The 13,720-nt window shown below is 40.9% G+C and overlaps 1 protein-coding gene across 1 annotated transcript in view; it reads left to right on the top strand.

The window, feature by feature from the left end:
• Positions 1-13,720, top strand: part of LOC141015963 (ubiquitin carboxyl-terminal hydrolase 54-like) — a 43,074-nt gene that overhangs the window by 5,531 nt on the left and 23,823 nt on the right. Inside the window, exons 2-3 of the mRNA XM_073490191.1 lie at positions 6,167-6,259; positions 13,308-13,442. Coding sequence (XP_073346292.1) covers positions 6,167-6,259; positions 13,308-13,442 — 228 coding nt within the window. The remainder of the gene's footprint in view (positions 1-6,166; positions 6,260-13,307; positions 13,443-13,720) is intronic.

The raw sequence follows: 13,720 nt of genomic DNA, 5'->3' as shown, positions 1-13,720 counted from the left end.
CGGTGAGCGGTGCTTGCTCAGGCGTGTGCTAGCTGACCAATAAGAGCAGACTGGGTTTTTGGTAGGGGAGCCTTAAAGAGACAGGAGCTAAAACAGAGCGTTTCAGACAGTGAGAGAAAACTGATGCGTTTTTTGAGCACTAAAGCAAGTAAACCTATTCTAGTGGTAACCCAGAATAAAACTATGAACCTGAAAATGAGAATGATATGTCTCCTTTAACTGTTTAGTCTATTAAATGTCCAAAGTGACGTCTTTAAATTGCTTCTTTTGTCCAACCAACAGTCCAAAAACCAAAGGCTCATTATTTACTGTCATAAATGATGAAGAAAAGCAGCAAACCCTCACATTTAAGAAGCTGGAACCAGCAAATGTTTGACATTTTTGCTTGAAAAATCAGCTCAATTAATTGATTGTCCAATTAGTTGGCAATACAATTTCCTAATCATTGCACTTCTATGGCTGAATTCCATTGATCTGCTTCAGTTTTTCCTCAAAACATCTGCTGTGAAAAACCAATCGACCGGCAGCCCGATAACTGAGGTCAAAAGTGCAGGAAAGTTAAAAAACCGACGCCACGACAGCGGTGTCATGTGATACACAAAATGCACAAGAAAAAGATATGCCGTTGCCACGTGGGGTAACCGGAGAGCAGAACAGGAGGAGCTCGGGGTCGTGGAGGGCAGAAATCACAGCCGGTAACAGCAGTGTGAGGCAGACTGAGCAGATTATAACTGAGAGTGTGAGCTTGTCAGATTAGATAAATACCCTTATTGCGTTAATTGAATACAATCGGCGGCTTGTTTTGTGATTGTGATGTGATTATAAGTGTTTATACAGCGAGAGCCATCTGATGCCGATCAGCTGATGCACACGACCTCGGTGACGTGCCAGAAGTTACACCTCACAGCGACAACAACAGCGATGTTTCCCGTCATTCATGACAGAAACTGTGCTTCTGATGCTCTTCGTGCTTTTGGACTGAAGTTATTTAAAATGCGTCTGTTTAGATCAATACGTGGTTGTATCTGCACACAGATGGTGGAAGTACTAGTTTATAAAAAGGCTTTATAATAAGAGGTTTATGACTCATAGCTAATGGCTTTATTTATGTGCAGTAACGTGCTCATGTTTTGTTGTTATGTTCCATTTCAGAAGCCGTTAATCAATTTATCAAGCATGATTTATAAACATCAATGCCACTTTATAAAGGCGAAATAAAGCTTATAGTTGAACTTCACAGAATTTAATAACCATTTACAAATTGTTTTAAACATCAGTTGCAACTTTACAGTAAACAACTGCTTTATAAATGGTTTATAAAGCAGTTTATTGTTTGTGAACAGGGAAATAACTATTAACTCAAGTTGAATTAACTATTAATGTACCAATTATCAATGGTGATTATTACAAAGTGTTGTTAATCATCACAGGGACTCCTCCACCTGCAGAGCATCTGTAGCAAAACCCATTCTTTAACATATTTTAAATTTACACCTTCAGGCCATTGAGTTAAAAGCCACCAGTATTAAACCTTTTATAATGTGTGCAATATGGAGCTCAAAACGCAAACAATTCACACAAATGAACTCAATTAAATCTGCATGTTAGTTACGCTTGAAAGGAAATTACACAATTAATTAAAACATTAACATATACATTGTTTTATTACTGTGAAATATCATTAATTCGAACTTCAAAGCTGTGATATACGTATGTCCCTTTAAAAAATCTAGCTAGTTTTGTGTTAAATCAAGGTGCGTGTGTAATATCAGAAACAGTTTACCCCAGTTCAGAGTTCATATAACCTCTCATCCTTCGACCTGGTGTTTGTAGTAAAGTTTTCCTCTTTGAGATTTCAGGCCGGGTTGATTTGAAGACACCGGTGGTTACTGTGGCAACAGCAATAAAGGTGCAGTGATGCAGCAAACACTTGTTGAGCGGCTGCGTTACGGATCACATTTCATTTCCCGTGGCTGCTTTACAGTAATGTTTGTCCAGTTTAAATGCGAAGAGGGAGAAAATGTGTGTTTGCATTAGCAGTAAGTTAACACAGCTGTGATCAGGCGTTAAGATAATGAAGCAACGCTGTTATAATATAAGATAAAATGGAGGATGTCATGCATGCAATCCTGCCACTAATAACCAAAACTACTATATAGAGGGATAATAATAAGTATCAGTGGTGGAATGTAACTAAGTACATTTTCTAAAGCGCTCTACTTAAGTACAGTTTTGACATACTTGTACTTACTTGAGTATTTCCATTTTGTGCTCCTTCATTCTGTTGCTGTACTACGTTTCAGAGCAAAATGTTGTATAATGACATTTTCCTGAAGAAACCTCTCATACTTTGATTTAAGTAACATCCTGAGTGCAGGACTTTAACCTGTGATGTAGTATTTTTCGACCATGGTATCTCTACTTTTACTTACGTAAAGAACAGGTGTACTTCCTCCACCACTGCTAAATATACAAAACAACAAAGCTGACTAAATTGTATCCTAAGTGGAGTATCATTTCATTATTTCTTTCATTAAAACTCTAAATGTCTTGGCAGCTTAGATTAGCACGGTCAAATAAATGAAAATACAAATACAGTATGTGTTTAAACAAAGAGACAGGAGCACCTTTTCCTAGACGACCACAGACATTTCTGTGTCGTCTCTCATCGCTCACATTCGTCTCTTACTCAAAATACAACGACTGTAAAGAAGCTGGAGGACGATGACCCCCTCAAAACACGAACTGACGAGCTCGGTTTTTATTCCGTCCGTGTTTCCATCACTTTGTCTTTTTGTTCGATATATTTTCCACTTTCTTTTGTCTGAGATGCTCCTGCAGATAAAATGAGGGGAGTCAAAATGGGAGGGGTGGGGGAGAGAGAGAGAGAGAGAGAGAGGGAGAGAGACAAGTGATACAAATGGAAGCAGAGGAGGAGATAGAGGGATGTGCTTAGAGGAGGAGGAAAAAGTAGATGGATGGACAGATAGATCCTGATAAAGAGAGATGGGCATGGGGAGAGTGTGCCCTCCTTGTGGCTGCTGCAGTGCCGTGCAGGGAGCCGATTCATCACGACCAAATAAACTACGGGGAGAGGAGGGGAAACAGAGAGGGGGGAAAGGTAGAACGCATACACTAGCGTCAGCATGCAGTCTGTCATCCTCCGCCCCCTCTTTCCTCCACCTATCACCCTCTCCTTAACACACACACACATACACACACACACTGTGCAGACTGGTATTGCTAAGGTTGCCATACTTATTGGTTTTGTGTGTGTGTGTGTGTGTTCGTGAGTGTCCTGCGTGCATACTGTAAGTGTGTGTGGTCCCGTGCATGAGTGCTGCAGATCTCAGTCGAAGCCTTAGGGACAGTGTTGTGTCAATATTATCTTTCAGCATGCTGAATGAACGCACTGAGAGCTCTTTCCTCTAATTATGCACTCGAGAGAAAGAGAGAGGGGAGGACATGAAGGGGTCTACCTCATGCAGACCACTTCTCGACCAGTTTTCATGTGTTCCTCCCTCCTTTTTCTTTTGGATTCGTGCCGGTGGTTTTTCCGTCCGTCTGTCCCACTGAATCTCTTTTGTTGCTGAAAATATACAAAGTAGGGACTGCTCGCAGTGGGAGCTGCTGGGAGAAAACAATTAGCTGAAAATGGCTGAAAGCCACACAGAGCTGCAGACTGGGGTGTTGATTCTCTGCAACCGCCTCACATTATTACAGGAAGTCATTTGCTTCAGTGTTTGTGTAACAAAAAGCTTTTTCATTTCTTTTTTTTTTTTTAAGTTTAAGGAAAGTTGGTTAAAAAGCATGTTTCTCCTCCTGTGAGTTTCCGTCCAAAGCATCCAAAGTTAGACAAAGGATGAGAATTGTGTTACCTTGTAGTGCAGTTGTACCACAGTTACAGCTCACGTGTGAACTTAAAGACATGCTAATTGTAGATTAGTGGTGTCGCAATATCACGATATTTACGATAATTAGATATAAAAGAAAAGCAACAGTTAACTTGTGTGTTGCGTTCAAGATGTTGTCACGCAGAGTAAATACAGTAACAAACCCCAAAACAATCAGGACATATAGCCCTAACACAGACAGTAGGTCCATCACTTATTATCAGTTACCACTTAATATCACTTGAAAGCACCATCTCAGGTGACATGACCGAACCTGGACATCGTTTCTAAATTTGTCCAGACCCGGCCCGCCCTGTCGAGTCCTGACAGGTCCGGATCGGGCGTCCATGCTCTACTAAACAATAACAAATAAAAAGGTTGCAGAGGGATCCTTCCCTACAGCCGTGAAGTGTTTGTTTTGAGCCAGTTAAGCTTTTAACACCACCTGAACTGAGAATCTAACAGAGCAGCTTCACCGTCCTCGACCCAACAGGAGACCTGAACGGAGCTTCGGCTCTCGCTGCGATCTAGCTGCTCCGTTTAGACGTAATTCATTCTGCTTGTTTGCCGGCGTGAGAAACCACTGGGCAGAAAATTGGAATTTTATTTTGACAATAACATCTGACATTAGACATTATCCAGATAATGAATCTAGATCAGTGGTTCACAAACCATGGCACCAGTGGTGGAAGAAGTACTCAGATCCTGCACTTCTGTGAAAGTCCGGCCTCTGAAACTCTACTGAAGTAAAAGTATGTAGTATTATCAGCAAAATGTACCTAAAGTATGAAATTAAAAAGATTCATTGTGCAGTAAATGTTCCCTTCAGTGTTTTTATATTATATTGGATGTTTTTGGATTAATATTACTGCTGCATTAATGTGTATGTAGGATTTCACTGCTGTAGATGTTTAAGGGTGAGCTAATTTTAATAACTTTATGCCGTTGAATCTACAGCGATGCATCATGTTCTTCATTAAGAAAAACAGCCTGCTTTCAGCTCCGTGACAATGCATTTTCCTGCTTATCCGAGAGAGTTTTTAAAGTTTATTTAGCTGAAGAAGGAGCACTTCACCCTTCAGTTTATCAGAAAAATTCAAAAAATCAGAATCAGCAAATTTGGAGATACAAAAAAATACAATATTTCCTCTGAGATGTAGCGGAGTAGAAGTACAAAGCTGCATAAAACAGAAATACGCAATTAAAGTACAAGTACCTCAAGTTTGAACGTGCTTTTCAAATGTAAATGTTCATTTCATCACTGAGTGGCACCTCATAATAATAACTCATCCTTTCGCTCGTCTATCAGTTGCTATTTCTGACTGCTCTGCACCCAGACACCATGCTGTGTTGCCATGGCGAACAATGAGCTGTAATGTCACTAATCTTATCTCACAGCATATTTAACAGGGTTTTTAAATAGCGATTCCAATATTTATTGCTTCTTTTCTGTTTACAGACTTAATTAGAAACTGTAGCTGATGTAAAAGCTATTTAAAAGTTTTAATAAAAAGAAACTTGACTAGTTCTTATGCACCACAGGGTGTCGTCACACACTTAACTAGTGAATAAAACATGTGCATTTCTTATTGCTCAAGACAGATTCTGGTAGAAAAAGAGGAATCATGTGAAGCAAACTAATTGCACTGAAAAAGTAGCGTCTGGAGTGTCCCTGTAAAAAAAACACATAATGTATGACCAACTAAATATATAGTATTTTCTATTTTAAAGAAAACATACAATGCTCATTTTCAGGTTCATAATTTTATTTTAGGTTACTACTAGAATAGATTTACATGCTTTAATGCTCAAAAAACCCATCAGTTTCCTCACACCTTCCCCCTCTGAGATGCTCTGTTTTTAGCTCCTGTCTCTTTAAGGCCCCTCCTCCTGAATACCCAGTCTGCTCTGATTGGTCAGCTCACACACGCCTGAGCCAGCACCGCTTACAACAACAGAGCGGCTTTGTTAAATCAATTCTCATGTGCCAAACTGGCTGCTAGTTTTATAATTACGCAAATGTTTGACAAGGTGAGGTAGTGTGATGTCACAAAGTCACAGAATTAAAGGCGGGACTACTGACGAGGCGTTTCAGGAGCAGTGTTTACGGTGGGAGAGAGGAGCTTCTGTTTAACTTCTTAACTTTCCAGATCTTTTACAGACACAAAAACATATAAAACACTGAAGGAATTGAAAAATGTCTTTTTAATTTTGATTTAGTTGCTTCATTTACGTTTATCTCTGTTTGTAAACGTGTGTGTTTTGTCTCTCAGGTTTTGTGGCATCTCGACATCTTCCGCCGAAGCTTTCGACAGCTGACCACACACAAGTGCATGGAGGACTCGTGTATCTTCTGCGCTTTAAAGGTAAAAAAAAAAAAACCCTCCCTCTCTGTCCTCCACTGGCTTGTGGAGGTCTTACTGTAAACCTAAAGCAAGCGCCCACAAACATCGTTGTCAGAAATGTAAACCACAGGCCGTTTACTGAAGTGGAGTACTTTACTCGAGTGTTTCCCTTTTGGGAGTCTTCCTACATTTCAGCCGCCACAGGAGACAGTGACAGCCGCACACAAAACCTGAGATAAACTCATGTGACTTCTCTGATATGTTTGGTCTTTTCCCTTCTTTTCTTCCTTCTTTTTTTCCCGGTGCACCCGCTGGTAGGCGAGACACATCTCCTCATAAACACAGCAGGGGAGGTTCCTGCAGCGGGTTACGCAACCACTCCACCATACTTCAGATTACTTATTTTAAAAAAGAGGGCAGAACAGAAGAAAAGTTCCTGTCCACTTACACACTTCTAACTTTTAGATTTTTATAGTGGAAAAGTATTCATTTCCCATTTCTCACTTTATGTAATATCAATATTAGTGCAAATGGATCCATATAACAAAACATTTGCAGTCTGTTCAATATCCATTTTACAGTCCGGCTCTTCAGGGTTTTCTTTTCTAACTTTGTACTCAATTATTTACAATTGAATATGGGAAGCTTTTATCTAAGATACAACAGAGTTAAATGGAAATACAAAGAGATAAAAGAAAAAAGAAAACTGTTAGATGCCACGAAATAAAGAATATAGTTCACGCTCGTTTCCCTTTCTTTGGTTTTGTTACCTCTTTTCTTTGTTTTAAATATCCTCTCCTTCTATTCATCCTTTTTCTCACAATAATTTCCTTTCTAGACTAAACTCTACTCTTCTTCACAGCAAGCGATTACTTTAATTATTAATTCATCTGCCAGTTATTTTCATGATTGATTGTTTAGTCCATAAAATGTCAAAACCTTTTTTTTTGCATCTTGCTTCTTTTGTTCAAAACCCAAAAGACTGTTCATCCACTTTCATAAATGACAAAGAAAAGCGGCAAATGCTCACATTTAAGAAGCTGGAACCGGCAAATATTTGACCCAAAATAAAAGTATGAACGCGAAAATGAGAATAATGTTGATAATTAATAATATTACATGATTGTAATTTGCAGTAAATGATCCTTAAGTGTTCAGAGAGGATGGAAGAAGTGGAGTCGGGCACATTTTATTAGAGCCGTGGAAACTTGAAAATATTTGTCTTTTCCATAAGTGAATAAACAAGCTGCTCTCAGAGGAAAATAAGGTCTCCAGATCACTGTTTGAAGCTAGAAAGGTGGCAGGGTCCGCCACATATAAACAAAGTAAAACAGTATGAAATTGTGTTGTCCTTTAACGTCAGTTTGTTTAGACGTAAAAAGTCAAAGTCAATTTTTCTTTTCTGATTAAAAATTCTTCCCCAAAACTACATAGCACACCTCTTAAAATTAAAAAATGTGAAATTATCGCTTATCTTATCTGTATCGGCCACGTAAAGCAGCTAATTATCAGTTATCAGCTTCGGCTGAAAAAACCCCCATGGTGCATCCCTTGTATTTTATTCTCTTCTTCCACCATCGTGTAAAACACATCACGTACGATGCACCAGACACTTTCTTCCCAGTAAAGAGCCGCCTCACATTAAGCGTTCGGAAACGGCACAGAACGGCTTCACAAAGCGGTTTCAGGTTGAATCTCTGCTGAGAGAAAATAAACCAAACAGAAGATGAAGATCTGTAACATCATGAAGCCCTCATAATGAACGAGCCTTATGCAGCTCTGCTCCAGCCATTTGTTGCATCAATGATGACAAATATGTGTCTGAGTGGAGGGAGGTGTTGTGTGTGATGTGCTGTGTAGTAGTGTGTGTGTGTGTGTGTCTGTGAGTGTGTGTGTGTGTGTGTAGCAGTGTCGATGTGTGTGTTCTACACGCTGTTCTGTCTCCAGCGCTTCTCTGTAATTAATTGGCTGGCTGAAAGCGCTGAGCTAGCAGAGCCCACGCTGGGAAAGCTACACACACACACACACACACACACACACACACACACAGACACACACACACAGGCTCACCTACGCATGCACACAAATCTTACTTGCATGCTGCACACGTTAGGCTGCTACACACATGCACCTTGTGCTCACAAATCTGTCTTACGGTGCTGGGATGCTACACACACACACACACACACACACTTGTGAGGCTTGTGGGTGTGTTGTGTGCTAGTCAGCTGTGGGTGTACGAATCAAAGGTATTGTCACCGTGTTAAGTGTTCGCATTTCCCGTCAGTTTGCATTAAGCGTCCTGTCACTGGCTCTCACGAACCAACAGATGTAACGTTGTTCTTACGCTCTGTTTGTAGCTGCGCTCCCCACGGCAAGGCAGATAAAAGTCTCTGAATAACCGGGCGAGACAACGCACCAAATGAACTTTAACGGCGTGTTAAATTTTTCAAACATCCATTTTTTTCGGGGATAAATTGCGATTATGGATTTCTTTTATTTTGGAGGGATTGTGTGCAAATTCGGGGGGTTTATCTGCAGCAGATAAAGACGCCCGCCCTTGTAGTAAACAGAAGTTCAGAGGCTGCCTGTGGCTATCCCTCTAGAAATCACTGCAACACTTTATCTCTCTCACCACACACACACACACGCACACACGCACACACACACAAGACGCAGATACCTGAACGCACACACACACACACGGCACAGAATAGGAAGAGAGAAGAAGAAAAAGGGAGAAAGTGGGAGAGAAGAAAAGAGAAAGATGAATGAATATAGGAGTTGGTGGAGATTGCTCATGTCTTCACACACACACACACACAAACACACATACGCACACACACATGCAAGCACACACACCTCCCTCTCTTACTCACTCTGCCTCATCCCTCCCTGTTCTCCTCCCTCCCTCCCTCTCTCTGTAGGGTATATTCCCCCTCCATTCTCCTTGGCGCATTGCTGCAGTCAGCACAGCCACCATAACACACACACACACACACACACACACACACACACACACACACACACACACTCTCCCACACTCACGGACACACACACCCTATTGCTCGCACAGTCCCTTTTTCCTCTTCTCTTTTTCTCTGTTTCCCTTTCTCTTTCTCTCTCTCTCTTTCACACACACACACACACACTCACACACACGCACACACACGCACACACACACACACACACACTCTCACACACACACACACACTCCCTGTCAGTACGACTGCATTACCTTTCCCATTGCCAGCCCTCTCTCTGCCACACTCACAGACTGAAGCCTTTTTTTTTTTGTTTTATAACATTTTCTCACCATGTGATCACAGCCATCTTGGTAAACTGCTTCCGAAATATCAAATATGGCTTCTGACGTTAAAAAAAAAAAAAAAAGGGGGTGGATAAAAACTTTGTGATTAAGTTCAACAAACAACTCAAGCAATTGTTAACTTGTCTAAATGTCACACGAGATGTATACCAGGCTGGAAGATCCTCATTTCCCTTCATGTCATGTTCAGTAGAAGAGGTTGAGTTCAGGCAGCCACAACAGGTGCTTCAACCTAAGCTAAATTTCTACAAACCGCTGATACGTTATGATCCAATGCGATCTAATCTGATACGATATTTTTACCGAGACGTTGGGGGTATTTTTAAGAAGACAATCCAACAATTTCTAGGTGTTTATGGCAACAACACCAGCCAAAACATGATCTTTTCCTAAACCTAACCAAGTGGTTTTTGTGCTTTAACCTAACCAGACTTTAAGCACCGCTGCCACAACATTAGATTAAAAACTGAGCATAAAGAAATGTTAAGTTTGGACGTATGAATGGTTTGCAGAAACATACGTTGCCAACATTTAGTCAGGGAAAAAGTCAGAACTTCATGCCTCAAAGGAGAGCGACAAAGTATGTTTTCAGGTCTCAGAGGTCGATCACAGTGAGACGCATCGCTAGAAACACGTCGCCAGCGAAACCATTGTTTTACTATGGCACAGGCATGCGGCTGCTCCTTTCTTACACCCTAATCGTGGTTTCAAGCTATTTTCAGGAGTTGAAATGATCTCACTTTTCAGCACGAGGCACGGAGCCACGCTGCCTTGTCCATTAATTACATATGTTGGTCTGTTGCGCATGCAGCTCTGCTACACAGGCGAACAAGCTGTAAATGTTGAAAGCTAAATCTGTGGCGCGCTCTTTTCAGTCAACGTCGACTCCTCCAATATTTAACCAGGACCAGGGTCTTTTGCTGACCTTCAACACGTTTTAAAGATATATTAATGTAATATTTCCATATAAAAATGTCTAAAAATGACTCGGCCTTTGTTATATATTAAGTTGAGTTGTGCCAAATTTTTAACAATGTTCCAACCTTGAGGAATCTGTAATTTTAGTCAAGGTTACGGTGGGTTTCGTTTGCTCGCCTGTCGCTATAACTTCTCGGAAAACAGATGATGCGTCAAAGAGTGATGAAGGAAGCTGGCGAACGTGACGAAACATAACATTAAAATAACTTGTCCATGAACATTTCTTCCACTTTTTAAGGAGCAGGTTTTGGTTCTTAACTTCACTTACACTGGCCTTTTTATCCAAGCACTGATTGGCTCGTGATTAATGCACTGTGCTTTTACAACTAACACTAATTAAGCACATTTTCTTAACACAGGGCCATTGTGTTAACTACTGAAAGGACTCTTGTAACCAGCAGTGACTGAGCTGTAATTTTCCATCAGCGCTGCTGTCCGACTTCCACATTAGCTCAGTCACAGTGTCTCTCTGACCTGCGTCATGTACTTACACATTTCTTCTTATTTCATGATTTTAAACCATTTAGATGCCAGTTTGTGGATGTTTTACAACTGTTAGATAATAGCAGTGAGCCTCTGCGTGATGATTTTGTTGTAATTATTTCCACGTTCCGCTTTGCAACTCTGTAAATTATGTTTTAATATATTAATCACACATTAATCATCAAAAACTCTACCCAAAAAAGTCATGTCACAGATGTATTTACATTTCTGCTGAATCCTCGAGCTTTATTTGACACCGCAGGCTGATAAAATGTGCCTGTGTTATAATATCTGCCTGTCATTTAATACACTGTTTCTCAGTCTTCGGGACACAGAGCACCTGCTGGTTTCCAGTTCAGCCGTCTAATCAGTGATTGAATTACCGCTGGGACAGAAAAACCAGCAGAGCACCAACCACCGCTCTGACATGTCACCCTGACTCCTGTTTATTTCTGTCTTGGGCTCTTTTAGTTTTGGTCAAAAGTAGTTGCTCGGTTTTGCTTTTTTTTTTCTTTTTTTTTTTGCAGCTTAGAATTCTAACCAACAAAAAAATAGGTCATTTTTTTACCGTTGGCAATCTGGGAGGAAGTTATCCATGCTTTTATCTCTCCCATTTTTAGACGTCTGCAGCTCTCTTCAGCCCGGGCTCACTTAGTTACTCTGGCTGCCTCTGTTTGAATGAATGCTACCGCTTGTACTCATGTTTAGTCTGCATTTAAAGTACAGATCAGCCTGGATCAACCCCACAGAAAACAGTAACTTCTAGGACTGTGCTCTCTGGTACTACAATAACAATAACAATACCTAGAAAGCCCTCAGAGAGCACAGTATTCCACTAAGGCATCATAATGATATAAATGTACACATTTGAGATAGTAAAAGTATAGTAGTAGTAATAGTAAAAGTCCTGATGTTTTGTTTTCTGCAAAATTTCAAGTGAGTTATGATCATATTGTTTGGATTAGAGAGTATTTTTCAGGTTTTATGTATACAATTTGGAGAATTTGTCATTTCAAAATGTCAGAAAGGTGGCTTAAGGTGGAAATATGGGTGTAGCCTGTGTTATATCCATTCCTTAACTAATCCAGGAAAAAGTTATTTTACTTTAACACCTCATAGTTAAGAGTGGTGATTCCTTACCTGGGAGCAGGGACGTCTCCGGTGGATTACAAGATGATTTCAGCGTCATATGTTGGATGTCATGAGTTTTTTGCTCCGACTTAAGAAGGTGTTCATGTAAATTTACCCAGCTGGAAATACATTTTTACAATTATTCCAACACCACATGTGCACTATAATTAACTAATGAAACAGGGGTGAACAGGGAAAAGGGTAGGAAAAAGACAAAGACAGGAAGTGTAGAGCAAAACATGACACATGAGGAAAGAACCTACAAAATAAAACAGGAAATGAGAGAACTAAAAAATCAAACCCTGACATCAACCTCTCATCCAGATATGGTCACTCCTGGCTCCAAAAAAACCAAGATGGCGCCAGCTGTAATGCCAAACTCGAGGATTTAAAACAGTAGTCCACAAAGCAGTGGGTGACGTATTATGTCATGTAGTTTTCGAGATTTATTTTTAACTAACGGGAGAAACGAACAGGACAAAATCGACGGGTTTAATAATAATAACTATGATGACACTATATGGGGTCATAATCTGGCAGCTGCCTGGTCCCGTGTGGATGTAAACAGTGTAAACATCTCTGTCCTCTCCAAACTGACTGACCCTCCTGCTCAGGCTCTGAACGCTGCCCTCAAAACACACTTCAGTGGCCTAGCTTTCTCTCCGAGCCCCCTGCAACAGTTTGATTTGGTTCTATTTTACCGCTACAAAGCACTCTGAGAGCTGTTTTTTGTAGGAGAAAAGTGCACTACAAATGCCATTTATTATTGATATGGTCTGATATCGAGGCCAGCTGTGCTGCGCAGCTCGGCTGCGGCGTTTGTTTTAGTCCAGTCTGGGGTTTTTTGTTTTTTTTTGTGCAGCACTTTGGTTCCTGACAAGTTGACAACAAGTTCCACTGCTTCTGTTTTATGGGTCAGTTGACGGAACAAGGTGCCGATTTACAGGACAAATGTGTTTAGAGAGTTCTGCTGAAATAAATACGCAAACACATAAATATATACATGTGGGCGCGGACGCTTTCTGTGAGATTCAACTCAAACAATGCAGGGGAAAGCATTTACGGCAGAGTGTAGCAGTGAAATAAAGCACTAATGGATTTCTCTCTCTTTCTCCGTGTGTGTGTGTGTGTGTGTCTGTGTGTGTGCAGAGTATCTTTGCTCAGTTCCAGTTCAGCAGCGAGCGTGTGCTGCCATCAGATGCACTGCGGAGCGCTCTGGCCAAGACTTTCCAAGACGAGCAACGCTTTCAGCTGGGTATCATGGACGACGCTGCCGAGTGCTTTGTGAGTCTGAGACACAACATGGGCACAATCACACACACACACACACGTATACAGGAGAGGTGAGGGGTTGCCTGAAGGTTTATCTGAGTAAATGTCTGAGGAACTCTTCACTGCAGTCTGAAACCTTCAGGAGACCGACGATATCCATTCAACTTGACTGGTTCATCACACTGTATATTGTCAGGTGTACCGTGTTACTTTGTCCATCCCTTGTACCTGTAAGCTCACAAACTGGCACGTTTTTTGTGCACGGCCCTGGACAGGGAGGCTCTGCAGCG

This window comes from Pagrus major, chromosome 20 (genome assembly GCF_040436345.1).
Source record: "Pagrus major chromosome 20, Pma_NU_1.0".
Classification (NCBI taxonomy): Eukaryota; Metazoa; Chordata; class Actinopteri; order Spariformes; family Sparidae; genus Pagrus; species Pagrus major.
Note: the sequence above shows the minus strand (reverse complement) of the source record. Positions and strands in the feature narration are given on the sequence as shown.